At 38.8% G+C, this 20248-nt stretch overlaps 1 protein-coding gene across 2 annotated transcripts in view; it reads left to right on the top strand.

Annotated features, from left to right (window-relative positions):
* ROS1 (ROS proto-oncogene 1, receptor tyrosine kinase) overlaps positions 1-20248 on the top strand; it is a 105311-nt gene that overhangs the window by 23047 nt on the left and 62016 nt on the right. For both annotated transcript variants that reach the window (XM_045544246.1, XM_045544245.1), the window contains exons 8-17: positions 3764-3965; positions 4604-4680; positions 6072-6194; positions 6629-6813; positions 7554-7651; positions 11137-11633; positions 13034-13246; positions 14008-14118; positions 15135-15313; positions 17200-17391. In XM_045544246.1, coding sequence (XP_045400202.1) covers positions 3764-3965; positions 4604-4680; positions 6072-6194; positions 6629-6813; positions 7554-7651; positions 11137-11633; positions 13034-13246; positions 14008-14118; positions 15135-15313; positions 17200-17391 — 1877 coding nt within the window. The remainder of the gene's footprint in view (positions 1-3763; positions 3966-4603; positions 4681-6071; positions 6195-6628; positions 6814-7553; positions 7652-11136; positions 11634-13033; positions 13247-14007; positions 14119-15134; positions 15314-17199; positions 17392-20248) is intronic.

Genomic DNA, 20248 nt, shown 5'->3' with positions numbered 1-20248 from the left:
AGGGGGAAGCCAGGAGGCCAAGCAGGTCATGATGGTGGCCCTGACAAGGGTGGTCGTAGTGGGGAGGGTGGACAGGTTTGTCAATATTCTGAAGATAGAGCTGAGGGGGTTGCTGAATGGACTTGGTGAGCAGGAAGGAGAGAAAAGCTTGCTAACTCAGACTTTCAGTGTCACCATCCACCGAGACAGGGAAGGGTAGAAGAGAAGTGGCTTTCCTAGAGAACATCAAAGGTTCTATTTTCAGCCAAGTAAAACTTGAGATGCCTATTAGACATCCAAGTGGAGTTTCTGAGGAGGCGATTAAATGCATGGATTTGGAGCTCAGGAGTAGGTGGGAGACACCATCTGGGAGTCATCAACATACAGACGCCACGTCCAGCGTGGGCTTGGCGTGAACGTGGTTGAAAAGAGGAGCAGGTCAGGGTGTTGGCCCAAGAGGGTCCCAGTACGTGGTGACCAGGAAGAGAAGGAGGGACAGCAAAGGACACCGAGAAGGAGGAAACTCAGGAGCTGGAGGTGTCTCGAAGACAAGAGAGGCCAGTGTTTAAAAAATGAGGGCCATTGAATAGGACACAGTCACATTATCTCTGGAAAGCAACAAAAAGCTGCTTTTCTGCTAGGTTCCAGCTTCACCATTTTCCAACGTTTATTCAGAATGTAGCCCTATCAGAATACAGCTTTAACTTAGCTGCCCTCTGCTGAATACTAATGTATTCTTATAGCAACACTAGTTCTAAGTAAATGCTATTGTTCTCTTGTTCAAAATATATTCATGGGATATCTATAGGTGCATGCATGCTGCCTTTAAGAAACTTACTCTCTTGTAGAGGAGATAAAACACATGCTTAACTAACCCCACACATGGCAGCACTTGGTTGAAAACAGAGGAGAGGTACTGCTGCATTCCTATGGAAGTTTAGGGGAGGGAGATATTATTTCTGGAATGAAATATCGAAGACACCCCTCTGCAGGAAGTGTCCTTTGTTGAATTAGAGCTGAGGTGAGGAGAGGACAGAGCAGGTCCAGGTGTCTGCGGGAGCAGAGGTGGAGATTGGATTCTAAGGCGTGGAGGGAAAACGGTGACAACTCCATCTGCTGGAAGCACAGGGCACAGGAAGGAAAATAGTGAGAATAACATTGGGAAGGTAGGCGAGGTCCAGATCACCGAGAATCTTAAATGCCCAGGCTGAGGAGTTTAGACTTTATTTAGAGAACAGTTAGAAGTTATGGAAGGTTTCGAAGCAGAGGAGTCAATTGCTTTACATGCTTCTCAAAAAGAGAATTTTGGCAACTACACGTAGAACAGATTGAGGGAATGAGAGAGATTGGAAAGTACACAGGTAGAGACCAGCTGAGAGGTTATTATAATATTTTAACATTTTATCAGAGATGATTTTAAAAAATAGTACATATATTGGCGCATTCTCAGATTTCTTCTTTTGAAGATGTGGCTTCCACGCCAGGTAAAAGATTCAAGCCTAGAAGCCTCACAGGGAGGCGAGTGCAGGAGCAGACAGACACTCAGGGAGAGCTGGTGCCCTCGCCCTCAGAGTTAGCTGAGGCGACCCGGGAAGACTGGCTCCAGGCTGGAAGGACTCCCTACCCCTCAGTTCTGGAGGTGCAGCTGTGTGCAGAGAGCCTCGGATTGAACCAGGCCTTGGACCTAAGCAGAGCTGAGCAGCTGAGGAAGTTAGTGGGAGCATTTCCCCCTTTCCCTGATGCACGCCTTTTCCTTGGTTAGCAGATTTCAGGGTTTGTGTGGCCACCTCTGCTGATTATTCTCTGACCATCCTGGCTTAGAACTACAGGTCAGATGCTGGCCTAGGGCCATGTTTGAAATGTTCCAGATGATAGTAAAATGCATCCTTCCTTGTTCCAAGCAATGCTTCATGTACTCCAACAGTGCTGAACAGTTTTTAGTGCTGGAGGAGTACCAGGGCCCACGGCTGGTCAAATCAAAATAATGAAAAAGGCAACTTTTGTTTTCCATTTCTGGGCCTTTCTCCCAGATATGCAAGCCCACATGCCTTCCAGGTCTTCCAGACCCTACAGGGGGTGTCCTTTTCATGAAAAGCGCCTCGTGCTTCTGATTCCTTCTCACTTTTCTAGCCACATCAAAACTTAGAAACTCATCTATTTTGTGTTCATCGCTTCATAGCTCTTTTTCTCTCTCTGTTTTGGAGACAGAGTCTCACTCTGTCGCTCAGGCTGGAGTGCAGGGGCATCATGATAGCTTATTGCAACCTCAAGCTCATGGGCTCAGGCAATCCTCCTGCCTCAGCCTCCCAAGTAGCTGGGACTACAGGTGCATGCCACCATGCCTAGCTAATTTTTCTATTTCTTGTGGAGATAAGGTCTCTTCTCTTGTTCAGGCTGGTCTTGAACTCTTGGCCTCAAGTGACCTTCCTGCCTCAGCCTCCCAGAGTGCTAGGATTACAGATGTGAGCCATTCGTTCTGGCCCGTGTTCTCTTTTAGCTATGGAAATTATATGATTTTAGATGATGTTATTGCCTTTTAACTGGGGCCTTGCAGAAGATAATTTCTTAACAAAGAGGAATGATTGTTAGGCAAGGAACACCAGCCTTTCAGGGAGGATTTTTTTGTGGGGAAGATCTAGACATTGTGTCTTGCCATGGCATTTAACTTGCTCGAAGTGTAGCAGATCACGTTTGGGTGTTGATCCTAACAAGCTAAGTTTTTTGACATCCTGATTCTAATTCAGTGGGAGATATTTCCTTCTTCCCTGTTCATCAAGGTAACTGACTCCGTGGAGCAGAGGAGTGACGTAATGATGTTTGTGTTTGCTGAAACTTGGTCTGAGAGTTGGAGAGGAATTGTAGCAGAGAAAGGTGGAGAGACCAATTAAGAGGTCTTGTGAAAACTCATCTGAACTCTCTCATTTTTCCCAACTCCAAGCCAGTGGTGATGCAGAGCATTTGCCAAAAAGGTTCAGAGGGAGAAAAGTCTCGTCAAGAGCAAAGTGACATCCAAGTGTGTCTTTCTATGTCAAGAGGAAATAAAAGAGTGTGGTTTCAGGGGTTTGGGTATGAAAATAGGTGGAGACATGGATGGGAGATAGGCTGTCAGATCATTTGTTTTCCTTTCTGTTCTTTGCCACTTAGGTAGCCCCTAGGGTCTGTGAGTGAGAAGTCAATCATGTGCATGCTCCTTTAATAATGCTGGAGCTCAGTCGGCCTGGATTCTCGGGACCTTGAGAGCCGGGTGAGGAAGCTGTAGTCAGGCCCATAAGAACTGGGGTCAAAAAAGATGGAAAAGACTGTTCTAATTCCAGCTTATCTGAAACCCACATCTTGAGCTGGAACCAGTCAGGCTACAGCACTGCAGTGAGTGAAAAGGCCCCAGGACTGACTCATGTTAATCATCTACTCTGATTCTCTTCAGATTCTTTTCTCCCTCCTAACCTGGTTCCATCCCATGTTAAAACTCACTCAGGTATCTAGAGATTTTTGACAAATTTTTTTCTAGAACATTTATCCTATTTGTATACTTCTACAATTAATTTCATATCATTAATTAGAAGTGAGGAAAGTAACATTTCCAAGAGCCTCTTGGGAAAGTAGTATCACTTAGGGATCGAGGGTTGCAACTCACAGATACCACCTTCCCTCTAGCACATATTTTGAGTATTAATAAAAATATTTCTGTTAACTTTTCAAAAAATAAGACCCTAAAAAAATCACATTTTGAAAACATAAACCCTGTCCATTTTTCTGCTCATGATATCACCATTATCTCTTCCAGTTCCTGAAGCTGCTCCTTTCATTAGGAATATTGAGAGCTCAAGTCCCGACACTGTGGAAGTCAGCTGGGCTCCACCCCAATTCCCAGGTGGACCTATTTTGGGTTATAATTTAAGGCTGATCAGCAAAAATCAAAAATTAGATTCAGGGACACAGAGAACGAGTTTCCAGTTTTACTCCACCCTACCAAATACTACCTACAGGTAAGAGTTAAGTGGTACAGAGGAAAATGTAACCCGCATGGCTGCGGGCATGATAATTATTTAAGAAATATGGCCCCAAAATATTTTAAATGTACTTTAAGAAGTGCCACTGACTCCATACTATTAGGCTGAAGTCCTTGTTGCTTATCTGCTTGCTAGATTACACATCCTAAGCAAAAAGTTCTCAAGTCTTTCTATTATATTGAGAGGATCCTTATAAATATGAGCTGATGAAGACACCATAAACACCACGAATGCTGTTTTTTTGTTTAACTCAATATAAAAAGGCAGGGAGGTGAAGTGCTGTTAATGGTATTTTTATTAACCACTGTGGGGATTATTTTATTTTTGTTAGCTTTTCTAGCATTTACTAAGGCCTCTTTAAATTAGGAGAGGAATGAGGGTCGTGCAGATAGCAGAGTTCAGGTTTTGACCCCTGTGACCCTCAACTGTTCTCTGGGGAATGCAAACAAGGGTGTGATTGATGGTCATTTTAGTGCTGAGCAGTAGCACCAAGTAACTAGATACGTGCATTGCCACACGGTCCTTTAAATAGAAACGTTATATCTCCTTCTATTTTTATCTCATGTTCACACCATGCCATGTGAAACACATCTCTCTAATTGTTTTTGGAATAGGTTTTCTATTGCAGCAGTAAATGAAGTTGGTGAGGGTCCAGAAGCAGAGTCTAGTATTACCACTCCATCCCCAGCAGGTAACAGCCCAGGTTGCTCCTTCTGCTACATGGGAATGAGGGGTGGCGTGGTGGGTTCAGAGCCAGACATCCTGGTCATCTGGTAGACCAAAAGACCCCACCTCTTCTGCCCAAATGAATGTTCTCTTTTGGCTACTTGGAAAGTTTTCAATTTTAAATGAATCTAAGCATTTGGCAAATTGAAGTAAGTCCTTACATTGAAAATGTTCAGATTAGAAATTAGGAATTTAAAATAAGAATGACAAAATTTAGGGATTTTAAAAAATGGCCTTAAACACATCCTTGGTTTCAGTTGAAATCACTAGTGATTGTGACTCACATTTACACACTTAGGGGAATGCACGTAGCTTTTCTGCCCTAATACCCCTTTTACATTATATATAATCAAAGTTTTTAAATATATCTGGACTTCAGTAATTTACATTTTACCATCTGCCAAATTATCTTGTTATTATTTTGTAAGCACCCTTTTTTGGCTTTGGTATTTTAATGATTGCCTTGAGAGGTTGCATACTAACCGTATGGTGCATATGTAAGCAAAATTAAAAATGAAAATACTTTCTAAGAATGATCAGAAATTTTGGAGGAGACTAGTATAAGAGCTTTGAATAACACACACTAGGAGTCCATTTTCTATTTTCACTGGAACCCCATCTGCTGACTTGACTGCCCCTTACTCTAATCTGCACATGCTATGCCAGTGGATATTGAATGTCATCTATCACCAGCCTTTAGTTTTTTGGCTGTTCCTAGACTCTAGGAAAGGAGAGGTATTTTTGTTATTCAAGAAGCATGTCCAAAGGGTCAGTTAAATATAGAGCAGAGTTAAGGTTGTTGTTACTGTGATTATTGCATAACATTTATTAATTGCTCTAAAAGTATTTATCCATGAGCCCTGCTTCAAGTCTCCAAGCGAACAGGACATCAAGCAGAGCTCTGCAGCCTTCACGTTTTATTCTTCTAAGGACTTTTCTCCTGTCTCAAAAGGAGAGAGGCTGAAGGCAACACAGAGACAGCCAATGTCTGTCTGTGAGTGTTATGCAATAACCAACTGTGGCCTGGACCCCTTCACCCAGCAAATTTTCATGGCTGAGGTTATGGGCAGAATTCTTATTGGAGCAAGCCATCAATGGTGATACTTCATGTGATGTTATTTTGGGGGTATTTAGGGGAACATACCCATAAATCTTACTTCATTGACCCCATACTTCCTATCCTCAATCATGAAATAATGTGGATTATACCATAGATACAATGCCGCAGTGCCTTCAGAGAAAATCTGACCAGTCTCTTTTAAGCACTAGTCCCCTGGCTTTGACAGGTAGTATTGATCTTTTTTATGGTAGTGTACATGTGGTTGGTCTGTCTCTCTGCAAATCATGTTTTCTCAGTTCAAGAAGAGGAACAGTGGCTCTTTTTATCCAGAAAAACTTCTCTAAGAAAGAGATCTTTAAAACATTTAGTAGACGAAGCACATTGCCTTCAATCGGATACTATCCACCACAATATTACAGGTCAGTATATGATTCCTTAGTGTGAAAAGAAAGACCCAGAATTTCTAGAAGAAATAATTCTAGAATAAAAGATTAGAAGAGTATGTCCTAATATTTTTAAAATAAATTCTTCTAATATCTTAATATATTAGAAAAATTTAGAAGAATTTTTCCTAAAATAGAAGAAAGACTTCTATTTTGATTTCTTTATTGAACATTAAAGGAGGTATGACTACATGGTGAATGCCAGGCGCACTGTCTGGAGAGTGGACACGCCTGAGGCTCTGACTCGGGGGGATGGGCGGGACACGGATAGTGTATATAACCTGAGCCTTTGTACCCCCATGAAGAGATGAAATAAAAAAAATTAAAAAAAAGGAATAAATTCTCATTCTTATAAGGTTTTGTCCTGGTTGTTATATAATACTGTACATGTACTTGCATGACTCTTCTAGGAATATCAGTTGATGTCCACCAGCAAGTTGTTTATTTCTCTGAAGGAACTCTCATATGGGTGAAGGCGGCTGCTAACATGTCTGATGTGTCTGACCTGAGAATATTTTACAGAGGTTCAGGATTCATTTCTTCCATCTCTGTAGACTGGCTTTATCAAACAATGTATTTCATCATGGATGAACTGGTAAGTTTGACAATTTAAAGTGAATAACTAAGTGTTAATATGCATATTTTGGTACATGTACAAGTAAACATAATTCTCTTATTCAATAAATACTCAAGTACTTACTATGCTTTAGACACTAGGTTATCAGTGAATGATAGATCTGCCTATAGGAGAGTCTAGACTTTGCCTAGTACTAGTCCTTACCTCCCATTAAATCATCTTTATTTGTGATTTTTTAAGAGTCATGAGCTTATACTCATGATCATCTTCTATAAGATAGTGGTAGTGCCTGTGTTATCATTACATAAAACTGCCCATCATAATCAAAGTCAGCTGCAAGCATTTTAAATTATATAATAATCAAGGGTAACTTTAGTAGGTCTCTGAAAATACAGTATCCTTGAGAAGACACAGTCTCAAAGTGTTTCAAGTTCTACTTCTGTGGAAGGTACAGGCTTACCACAATGCGCAAAGGCCATCACTATGGCTGGAAGCCCGTAAACGTGGATACAGTTTAAATGTTAAAAATAGTTGAGTATCTCCACAAGCCAGGAAAATAGGCACTTACATTTCATTGATCCAAATAGTATATAAATTCATTAGGCTATAGGATATAAAACTTCCTTTTAAGGGCTTTGTTTGTTTGCTTTGGAAAGCACTCAGTGACTAGCACAATTTCAAGCATGGACCAGATGCTCAGGAGATACTTGTTGGCCAAACTGAATAATAATCCCACCAATGTATTTTTGATTCTCTAGGTATATGTCTGTGATTTAGAGAACTGCTTAAACATTGAGGAAATTACTCCACCTTCTCTTATTGCACCTCAAAAAATTGTAGCGGATTCATACAATGGGTAAGTGTTAGCCTTGTAAAAGATAAATTCTCCTCCATTGGCAATAATCTTTGGGAAACTTGCTTGTTAATGAAACATTGTAGAACCAGATGAGCCAATCTATGCATCTCATTATAGGCAAATGTAATTAAATCCAGGCAAAGTTTTCATTCTTTTGAACCAGGAGAAATTTTTTTTTTTCTTCACTTGATCAACTCCTCCTCTAGTTAAGTAGTTATTCCTCTCTCTTTCACAGCCAAATATGGGAATATGGGAAAGGCCTCTTGTCTGGGACTCAGAGACCTGGGTTCTAGGCCTGGATTTGTCACTTCTTTATGGTGAGACTCAGGGTCTCAACACACCCTGTGAGAAGCCCTTTCACAGCACCTGTTCCTTTTGCTGAGCAATTCAGCTCAAGTTCATCTTTCTCATCTGGTTCTCGTATCTATCAAGAAGCTGATTTAACAAGAGAGCTGCCAGCATCCACCTTAGGAGACAGGAATTGATGGTTAATAACAAATAAAAATTTTCAGCTTCAAATAACTGTTTTCCTCCTGCTACAAATGAAATGGACACATTTTCGCTCAGTTGGGCAGTAGTACCTTGAGCAAGTAACTTCATGTCTGTGACCATTGGCTTATCAGTACATACAGTGAAGGTAATAACACTTACCCAGTTGGGTTATTTTGAGGATGAAATGAGGTATTTGCTTGGGAATGTATTTTGTGATTTCCAGATGAACATGAATGTGAAGGATAAAAAAATAGAAAGTTATACTGAAGTTATTATTTCTCAAATGGGACCAGATGACAAGTTAATAACTAATAAGCAAGGCCAATGTTTGTAAGATTAAACTTTTACATTTCCCATAGGAGTAAAGTTACTTCATTCTGAATGAAAAAAAAAATAGCCCATAACGTTTTAGAATATTTCAGAAAACCTTGTTATATAGGGCAAGACCTTTGGACTGCCTGGATCTTATTTTCCTCATTTGTAAAGGCCTAAGATCCTGTGAAATGTAACCTTGTTGGCAGTTATACAAAATGACTCATTCTGAGGCTAATAAATATCACCCACTAAATCAATCATTCACGTGCACCTCAGTGAGGTCTTCAGTGGCTCTTTTTTACCATTAAGATATAATCCATTTGTGCTTAGATTTTGAGATGTGTCTAGAAATGGTAATGATAATTAGTATTTACACTTAATATGTGTTCCTAAGTGTATCACTTCTGATAATTCCTTTAGTCCTTATTTACCCTAAGGGGTAGGTACTTTTCATTGTCCCAGTTTTATAGATAAGGGAAGTGAAGTACAGGTTGATTTAGTAATTGTCCAAGATCACACAGCTATTTTGCGATGGAACCAGTATTGGACTTCTTGTTCCAGGGCCTGACTTCTTATCATCTCCCTATACCATGATAGGAGAGTTTCTGTAAAAATCAGCATGTAACTTTCAGCAATAGTGTGTATACAGTGTTTCTAAAGTATATCTGATGTGTGAAACAGCTTATTCTTCTGGTATTAAAAATATTTTCTTTTATGCTGTTATTTTTGCACCAGTGAATTATTCCCCTACTGAGTTTGTACTTATTATAAACCTCTGTTCTTCTTCTCTCTGTGGTCCCCTTCTTCCCTGACCCTGGCTTCTCCTCTCCTCTCTGTCCTCCTCCCACACCCTACATGCCCTCACCTTCCTTCTCTTTTCTTTTCTCTTTCAAAGTGGTGATCGGGTTAAAGACCTGTGCTCCCCTCTGCTTCGGTACAATAATTGTGATCTTTACGCCAGATATTTTGTTTTTGTCTACTCTGAAATTTCTCCAAATTTCAATTTGGGAAACAAAGGCAGGAAGATAAGAGCCACGCTTTTTCTGCTTTTTGCCTGCTACAACCATTTCTTAAGAAAAAGAACATAGCTTCACATTTCAAAATTGAGCTTAAATCTCAGGCTATTGTTCTAGCAGAGGAGTCTTGAGCATATCAATAAAGATATGGAATAGTCATCAAGAGGAATAAGAGTGGAACTGCACCACATGTACTCACTGTCAAATTGTTATTAACTGATCAACAACACTTCAGTGCACATATAGTAATAACATTCATTGGGTGTCGGGCAGGTGGGAGGGGGGAGGAGGAGATGGGTATATTGACACCTAATGGGTGCACTGCGCATCACCTGGGGGATGGACACGCTTGAAGCCCTGACTTGGGTGGGGCAAAGGCAATATACATAACCTAAACATTGTAACCCTGTTATATGCTGAAATAAAAATAAATAAATAAATTAGAGAGGATGGAGTTTGAACTTAAAAATTTTCATACTTTTGACCATTAACTCACTAGGCCAAGAAAAACTGATTTTAAACTTAAATGCCTTTGGACTTTAATTTGCAAAAACTTTTACTCATAAGGGCAAAATAATACGATTTGGACTTTTATATATTTGGAATATAATGCCTCTAAATTTTGATACATTAATGAGAGGGTGTTTATATTAAACTCTGGGTCATTTCTGCAAAAAAACAAAAAAAAAAAACAGTGGAACTGAATAAAGACAAGGAAAATGACTTGACAGTTGTGATAAGAGGTTGGAATTCTGCCAATCCTTGGGGTTGTGATAAGAATTTTCCCCATGCAAAAGTATACTTTTGTCAGCACCTGTCTCCATGATCACAAATTCTAAATTAGCTACATTCGAATTAATGGTTTGATGTTTTAGTTAAAATTTTATTTATGGATTTGATTATCAATGAAATATTTTGGCAGTATGTTTTCTTTTTCATTACTGAAAGATCATCCCCCTTGTTACTATGAGATTTGACTCCAAATTAAGTGTGTTTCTTTAATTCTTCCATTGACTCCTTTCTCCTGATTACTGGGTGGTCCTGTCCAGCTGCTTTGGTGACTTGTGGGGTATTTTTTCATAATTTGTAAAATGGTAGCTCTAATGCTTGACTCAGTTGCAGACATTAAAAAAAAGTTTAGTCCATTACAAATGTGGTTATGTTAGATATTTGTAGCAAAATGATAACTGTGCAATTTTAAAAAATAAATGGTTTAAATGTTTTGCTTTCTTCCATTTATTATTCACAATTCATGAGAAAATTTACTGCCACAATTAGATGTAAGAATTTGTGCATTTTGGAGGAAAGTATTTTATAGTAAATACTATGTTTAGCAATGTAATTTATATATATTATGTTTTTCTTTAAAATCTTTAAAGACTCTTTCCCTTCTTAAATTATATGATTCCTTAAAAAGTCACTTAGAATAATTGAGACTAAGCATTACAAGTGAGGCTCAAATTTTCCCATGTTCTAACTTCTAACTTAAATGAGTAGAGCATATGTTTAGTAATTACTTTTACCCTTTTGCACCTTGGAAAACCCTATACTTAGGGACTTGAGAGATAATGGTTCCAATTGTGCAGCAGAATAAGCAATGAGCTGAGGTCATTCATGGACCTTGCACTGATTCACATCAGGCTTCTTTTGTTCCCGTGTTAGGTATGTCTTTTATCTCCTGAGAGACGGCATTTATAGAGTAGATCTTCCTGTGCCAGCTGGCCGGGAGGCTCAGGCTATGCGTATCGTGGAGAGTTGCACATTAAAGGACTTCGCGGTGAAGCCACAGTCCAAGAGAATCATTTACTTCAACGACACCGCCCAAGTCTTCATGTCAACATTTCTGGATGGCTCTGCTTCCCATCTCGTCCTACCTCATGTCCCCTTTGCTAATGTGAAGAGCTTTGCTTGTGAAAACAATGACTTCCTTGTCACCGATGGCAAGGCTGTTTTCCAACAGGACGCTTTGTCTTTTAATGAGTTCATCGTGGGATGTGACCTGAGTCATATAGAAGAATTTGGATTTGGTAACTTAGTCATTTTTGGCTTGTCCACCCAGCTGCACCCTCTGCCCGGCCGCCCGCAGGAGCTCTCAGTGCTCTTTGGCTCTCACCAGGCCCTTGTGCAATGGAGGCCTCCTGCCCTCGCCATAGGAGCCAGTGAGTGCAATGTCCCCAGGGTGGATATTGGCTTTGCTGCTGGAAGGGCAGGAAAGCTTGAGCTGCTTGGCATTGCGATTTAATTTCGAGAGCCCTATGTGGTTATTCAGTCATCAACCAGAAGCAGCTACTTAGCTAAAAAATGTGTTTATACACTTGTTCTGCATTTATTAGTTTTCCATTAGGAAAATGTCTACACCTCCCATGTATATCCCAACAGAATAGTTAGAACATTTGTTGAGTGTCTACTAGGAACTAGGCACTGACATTCTAGTCAGGGTGAATAGTTAGGGAGATAGAATACTTGGGTTGAGATGTTTGTATCCATTGAGATCTTGCATGAATTTGAGCACTACCCTAAAATCCTCTGTGCTTAACTCTCCAACTCTGGAGAGGCAGTTTGTGTGGTGAGTTAGCAGGTGGACTCTGCAGTCAGCCGTCATGGATTCAGATGCTGGTCTTGCCACTTATTTAAGCAGAATGACTTGGGACAAGTTACTTAACCACTCCATGCCTCAGTTTCCACAACTGGAAATGGGAATGTTAATTATATCTTTTCATGGGATTGTCATGCAGATGAAATTAAGATACATAAGTAACACACTCAGAACAATGTCTAGCCCAGAGGTCAGCAAACTTTTTCTGCAAAAGACGGGCCAGATAGTAAATATTTTCAGCTTTGTGGGTCAGCTGGTCTCTGTCACAGCTACTCAACTCTGCCTTGGTATCGTGAAAACAGCCCTAGATGATATGTAAATGAATAACTGTGGCTATGTTCCAGTACAACTTTATTTACAAAAACAGTGGGCCAGATTTGGCCTGTGGGCTGTAGTTTGCCAACCCCTACTTCCCTAGATAATAGCAAGGATTTAATAAACATTGGCTATTTTTTCTTTAAGACAAAATTGATTATGTCTGTTTGCTGCACATCTCAAAGCTGGCTAAAAATGAACAGTCATTTTTTTTTAGTAGATTGGGCTTTTTGGAGGGAGGTACTATACAAACACTGGGAATTATTTTAGAGATTCATCATTAAGCATGTTTTATTAAGAGCCTGATTATATCTGTTAGTGTTGTAGAGAACCCCCCCTGACAACTCTGTGCAGCCAAGCATACATCTTTAACTAAAGAGCGGTCCAAAAAACAAACAAACAAAAAGAGCAGTCCTATTTGTTGGGCATGATGTCTCCTTCAACGGAGCAAGATGACCTGCATGGAAGGAATGGGCACTGCCTAGCTTTATTGATAAACCAGCCCTGGTGATGAGTGGGGTGACAGGTGCTACTGCCCCAATTACTCTCCCATTTGAAATGAAGCTATAAATGAACTTACTGATAATCCTTGGTTAGCCCTTGTGGATGTCATCCTGGTCAGTGATATTGTTGAACTCTTCTAATTAGGCCCGTCTGCCTGGCAGAACTGGACATATGAGGTGAAAGTATCAACCCAAGACCTTCCTGAAATCACTCATGTTTTCTCTAACATAAGTGGGACCACGCTTAATGTACCTGAGCTGCAGAGTGCTACGAAATACAAGGTTTCTGTGAGAGCAAGTTCTCCCAAGGGGCCAGGCCCGTGGTCGGAGCCCTCAGTGGGTACCACTCTGGTGCCAGGTAAGAAAATGATTTAGGGAGTGATTCTGACAAAAAGAGGCTTAGCCCACGTGTCCTTTAAAATTCCTTGCCTTAAACGTGGTAATTAGAATGAGAGTACATTGCCCTCTTGAGTATGTGTTTACGGTCTGAGATTAGGAAAGCAAATAAAACACTGTGTGGTATTTAATTAATGTTTCTAACCTGGTATTTTAAACTTTCCAAGATATTTTTGAGGAAACACCATCATTTTCTTCTTCTTCTTGGGTTTCTTCTTTCTCATGGTTTATTAAGCATACTGCACTGCCGAACTCTGAAGGTCTTGCTGAGCGAAGTTGAGGGCTGTGAATTATGCTGAATTCTGTCCTCTTGGCTGAAGGCCAATGGAAGGATAACTGTACCATTTACACTACTATTGTTCTTGCAGTTGCCTCTGGGTGCTCTGAATGGGACCGTGACAAACAGAAGCCAAAAACAAAAACCAAAACCAAACAAACAAAAAAACCCCAAAATTCTGCCATGACCACGCACTGTCCTAGAGGCAACATCCCCATATATCTCCCTTCACATTCAATTTCAAATATTTATGTAAAAATCAGAAAATATGTTTAATATGATAGATCATTCTATTAAGCAGATAACAATTACTCATATCCTTCCACAGTATTTTTCAGAACGCAGATATTCTTTTATTTTATAAAGAAAATCTTAAGGTATGAGATGAGTACCTAAAAAAGTATGCCTTTTGTGATATTTCTTTTAATTTCTTTTTTACCAAACAGCTACCGAACCACCATTTATTATGGCTGTGAAAGAGGATGGGCTTTGGAGTAAACCATTAAATAGCTTTGGCCCAGGCGAGTTCTTATCCTCAGATATAGGAAATGTGTCAGGTAAACACCAAGCCTTTTCTTCACTTGGATGACAGGTTTCTACTCATAAGACTTCCCATGATATTCAGTAAACCAAAAGAATTGAGTGTTTTGGTATTAGGTCAATAATGAAAGGGAAAAATATTGACAACTGTACTGCCAGTGATACTGTTAAGAAAAGGTCAGTTCTTAAGTATGAATTTTATTAATTCATAAAATGTGAGGTTATTTATTGATTTATGCCCACTTCAGGAAGGCTCTGATACAGTGCTCCTGTATTAATCTGTCAAAGTTGTCTTGTAGTCATAGCTTATCTTGTTCCGCTAAAACGGTTATACTTAAGTAATTTACTAGGAGTTTCCATAAGACTGGAGCAAGACACTGCTGTATAGAGTTCTAAATGATGTGTAAGAAATAATTTGTTGACAAAGGGGATTATTAAGTAATGAATGGGTAATGTTACCTAGAAGGCATTAGAAGGAAGAAAAGTCTTTATTCTAGGGTCATGTAACAGTGATCTTGCCTGAAGATGACATATTCTATAATTCTCTAATTATATTATCTATTTTCTTGGCCATTTCTGACCAACATAGGACCTGGCCGTAGGATATAGTATAGTACTAATGGAAAGGATGCTCCTTTGGAGTTGGCTTGAACCTGGGTTCCCCCTCTTTTTATCTGTGAGGTCTTGGAAGAATAGGTAATCTCACCTTGTCTTAGATTTGCCTCTCAAAAATGGAGATGATTCCTGCTTCGTAACTTTGTTTCAGGAGTTAGGTGAGATATGTAAAGTGCCTGGGACAATGTTTGGCAAAGAGGAGATGTTCAATGTATATTAATTCCTCTCCCTGTTCCAGGGGTTAAGATTTTGGGATAACAATATTGAAATATTCTTGACAGATCCTTGAAGTTCTAGTGAACGTCTAGGTCAGTATATGTTTTAAAATTATATTGAGGTGCATATGTGATTTGTTAACTCACCACGGTTTTGTTGGCATATGTGAAAAATAACTGCTAATGATTTACTTTGTTTTGAGACATGGATTGGTATAACAACAGCCTCTACTACAGCGACATGAAAGGTGATGTTTATGTGTGGCTGCTGAATGGGACGTATATCTCAGAGAATTATCACATACCCAACATTGCAGGAGCGGGGGCTTTAGCTTTTGAGTGGCTGGGTCACTTTCTCTACTGGGCTGGAAAGACATATGTGGTGAGTTGAAGCCTGGCATCCTGGATGCTCTAGAAAAATGCCCACCTACTTCAGTGACTTGCATACATTTTCATGATTTTTTTCATACTTGCATATCACCTATGCTATTATTTATTTAATGTTTGTCTTTAAACCTGCTCACTTTTAAAGTGTGCTTATGTGTAAATGAAATTTGGTATCACTATTTTTTTAATAGTTATATATTTTCAATACATTCAAATGCTCCCCTGAGGGTCAGTGTCTTGGCAGGAACATGGAGCACTCCAAAGGCATGAGTCAAAGAGACTAAGTGAAGTGACTATTTTCAAAGGTGTGGACAGGGCTGGGGAAAATGGACAAGGGAGGGTGAAGCATCACCAGGGTTAGCAAGCATGGGAGGATATAACCCCAGGTGTGAAAAGGCAAGAGGAAGAAGCAGGGGAACGTGGTGAGGGCTGTAGCTGTAGGGGAGCTGCTCACATGAACTGTGACTCTATGTGTGGAAGCCCAGCCACTATCAAGATGTCTGGTCTGGCGAGAAGTGAGCTAAGGGAATAAGTCCCCCAACTCCTTTTTCCTCCTGCCCTCTGATCTTCTGCCAGTGATTCCCTTGGCTGAACCTCACCAGAAGCCAGAGAACATGGAAGCCCAACTGATACAGTCCGTAGATATCAGCCTCTGGGGGAACAAGTAGGGTGGAGAAGGGTAGCAGGTAGACTCTGAGGAAGAATGAAGACATCCAGCACACCTGTGTGGTGGTGCACTTTGAAGAGAAGGGTGGTGGTTAATGATGAGAACACCGGTCTGACAGATCAAGAAATATGGCACTGAAATCATTTTCTAATCAGAAGGGTGCTTGTTGCCCATTTATTTGTTCGACAATCATTTATCTGCTATCAACATGTTGAAAGCCTTGAGAGTGGGCATAGTAGGGAATATAAAGTAAATAGTAGACATAACTCTGCTCTTTTTAAAAAATATAGTAGCTTTGTTGAGGTATAACTCATATACCATAAAATTCATCCTTTTATTATGTAGAACTCAGGGCTTTTCAGTATTTTCAGTGTTGTGCAGACATCACTACTTGTCCCTGCTCATTTGATGAGATAAAATACATATACAAAATAATAAAAAGAGCATATGAGGCAGTGTATTAGAGGCAAAGCAATATTGTATAGTCTGAATCCATAAGTGCCAAAGATGAGCAAGCAGAATGGAGTTGAGTGGGGTAAACCAGAGAATGCTCTCTAAACAGGTTATTTAAAAATAGTTTTGAAAAAGGAAGTGGAAAGTGGATATAAAAAATGGTGTCAAGTATTAATATTTGCTCTATCTCTTATAAAACTGTTTAACTCCAGGACAAATTGTTTGCTTAACCCAGTTTACTCATGAAAAAATAGGGAACAGAAACCCATATAGGCTTTATGTGAGGATTGCAGGGGCTCATATTTTAAATATAAAAAAAAATAGTGCCTGGCACATTATAGGTCCTCAGTAACGATGGTAATTAGCATTAGGGAGATACACTGATAGAGAGGAGCAAGGAGAGATGTCATTATTTGTAAGATGGACACATTTTTTTCAGGAGTCCAATTGAATGTATTCTTATCCAGCAGTGTTTTGATTGTCTGGTGTATAATTACAAATAGCAAGTATTTTAACTCAAAATGAATTCACTTGCCTTCTTTTTGGAGCCATGAAAAGAGATAAGCTCCATGAGGGCTGGTGCCATGCCTGCTTGCTGTTATGTTTCCGAGGTTTAGCACACTACCCAGCACATAGTGCTGATGGCTGTTAACATTTGTGGTTGAATGAATGAATGTAGCAATTTACTAATGCAATAAATTATTCTGGAATAACAATATCATTTGAAAATCATTAACTGACCACACTGTTATGTTCTGTAGATACAAAGGCAGTCTGTGTTGACAGGACACACAGACATTGTGACTCATGTGAAGCTGCTGGTGAATGACATGGTGGTGGATTCAGTTGGTGGATATCTCTACTGGACCACACTCTACTCAGTTGAAAGCACCAGACTAAATGGGGAAAGTTCCCTTATACTGCAGGCACAGCCTTGGTTTTCTGGGAAAAAGGTAACAGATTAAAAATGAGAACTGATCATTTCATAATGCTAAATGGTGCTATTCTATAGTTATGATAATACTGTCTCTGCTTAGTGTGAGTAGTTAAGATAGAATCTTAAAGGAAATACTGTTATAGTAAGATCTCGGTATAATAAAATTTCTCTAAGCCTTATTTGATGGTCTTAATTGATTATATATATTCAAATATATTTATACTATGGAGATTTTTGTAGTTTGCTTTATTTCGAGTCAACCCACACTTAAAAGCATTTTAATTTCTTACTGTTTTTATAGTCTTAAGGACTTCTATTGAGTATTTCAGAGCTTCATATTGGGTGGTGATTAGGTGTTTTATTATTTTCAATCAGTTTTGGGTACTGACTATTCTAAAAACTATATGACACCTAGGTGAATTATTTGATTTCTCTGGGTCTATTTCCTTATCTGAAAAGTGGGACTATTAACTATTATCTTACCTCTTAGAGTTGTTATAAAGATTAAATGAGATAATTCATGTGAAGTAGTGGGAATAGTTCCAGGTACATGGTAAAAGCTCAATAGTTAAGCTTTTATTATTATAACTCAATCTGGAAAATACACCTGATGTAGGAATGTTTCTAAAGCAAATGTTACTTTTACTTCCTCAACTTCTAGAAGCAATATCTATTTTTCTGAAACCTTTTTAGCTACCCCCTAGGTATCCATCTAAATTTCTGAATCTTATTTTTTATCATAATAGTAATATATGTCTGCTGTAGAAAGCTTAGAAATTATAGAAAAGCATTAAGAAGAAATAAATCATTTACACCATTTCTACCTAATACCTCCCTTAATTTTTCTTATTTTAAATCTTTTTTTCTGTAGAGATAAAATACATGTAATGCAGAATACCAGATCATTTAAAAATATGTATATATATGAACTGATTGTTCATTCACTTAATCACTAATTCCAATAGGATACCTGGGCTATAATTCCTAGGATATGTAGAGACTTGGTTTGTATATACAGATTATGACACAGATATTTTAATAGACGGAATTTATGCACCATATCCAAAGATTAGTTATTCTTGTCAAATAATAAAAAAATTCCTTAATTCTATTTTGGAGCCACTTAAGTCTGAATACAATGAAAGCATATTTTTTATATCTCAAATACAATTATTAGGGGAAAGCTCTTTCATTTTTTAAAAGTACATGGCAGATAATATGTATCTTAAGAGTAACTTCCTCCCCACCCCCAGGGCTTTGTCAGTAATCTTCCCACGGACCTTATAGATATGGTCGAGTATTTTCACTAGCAAGGAAAAAGCTCTGGAGAGACCCTGAGTACTTTTCCATAAATGAGTGAGTCATTAGGTGCCTCAGCATGTTTTGGGATGTTTCTTTAAATTCCCATTCTAAACCCTCTCTCAGGCTGGTGAGTGTGCAAATCTATGTACTGGTTCCATGGTTTGATATCTGATGCATCTGCCTCCATTAATGCTAGTGGATGTTATGAAGGCAAAGCTGTTCATGTCATTGTCGTTCATTTATGTCACTCACAGAATTATTATGCAGTAATAAAATACTTTGTAATCAACAAATATAATGAAATACAATCAGCCAATTATTTATAGAAAGACACGGTTATTTGTGTGATGAAAAAGGAAAGTAATAGATTGATCTAAAGTGAAAGGATACTTTTTCTCATTATATGATGAGTTCCACTCATAGTATATTGTACATTTTACCATAGAATTAAACTTTTAACATAAAAGATTAGTTTGGATGAAAGAGTTTATTTCCAAGATATGGATGTTATTAGACATAACAATGGTTACCAAAGATTTATGGAACACCCTCTGACTCAGTTTAAATGTGAGGCTGCTGACTGATGCAGAGGAATGGGATAATGACCCGACACCTGGATTTTACTTATGTTATGCTTGGAATAATTTGTTGTATTCTAGCAAAAGGAGTTGTAGAATCTCCTTTTTAAAAAGAGATGAAATTGAGTTGATTTGTATTGTAGAAACTCCAGTGCATCTCATTATAAATAACCAAACAAGATTAATCTGATTTCATATTAACTGAAAAAAATAATAACTCTCTTTTATCATGAAGCAAGACATGATTCAACTCTGAAAAAGCTGGGAATTTCTAGAATAGGTTTTTACCTTCTGGGGAAGGAGTTTGTTGAATTTTCCTGGGGATAGAAGGCTGTGATTTCTATGACAAGTGAAGGGCTCCTGCAGTCATGTGCCTTATGACTGCTTCTTTGTAGCAGTGTAACCTGTCAGGAAGTATTTTTAGTTCTTGGACACCTTATTGTACTCTTTTTACATTTTTCACTGGCTCGTTTTTGTTTAAATGTTACATCTTGCTAAAGATGTAGTCATCAACTTAAAGCCTGTCCTGGTACCTCTCAGCCTCTAGGTCTGCCATAGGGAAACTCCACTACTCAGACCAGGTTCCTAGCAATCTCCGTTTATTTGAAAAATATCTATAAAGCCAAAGAAAGCAAAAGGTTCTTTGGTAACTTTTATCCCATGGACTCTATTTCATAGAAGAAGCAGCCTTTCCTCACCTACACAACTGGATGTATTAATAATATTAAGATATGGATTGCAACAAGAAGATAAAGAAAGAGCAGTAAGAAATGGTTTTAAGATGTCATCTGGGACTAGGGCTTTATATACATATGACTATTCAATTTTAACACATAAACACCCTGTGTGTATGGTCTTTGTAAAGTATATCAGATTTTTTTGTTGCAATTAATAGGAAATACAATTCAAAATAGTTTAAAGCATTGGTGGCACACTGGAATTACATGGGCAGTTTTAAAACATGCTGGAGACCAGGTTCCATCCCCAGAGGTC

This window comes from Lemur catta, chromosome 2 (assembly GCF_020740605.2).
Source record: "Lemur catta isolate mLemCat1 chromosome 2, mLemCat1.pri, whole genome shotgun sequence".
In the NCBI taxonomy this organism is placed as follows: Eukaryota; Metazoa; Chordata; class Mammalia; order Primates; family Lemuridae; genus Lemur; species Lemur catta.
Note: the sequence above shows the minus strand (reverse complement) of the source record. Positions and strands in the feature narration are given on the sequence as shown.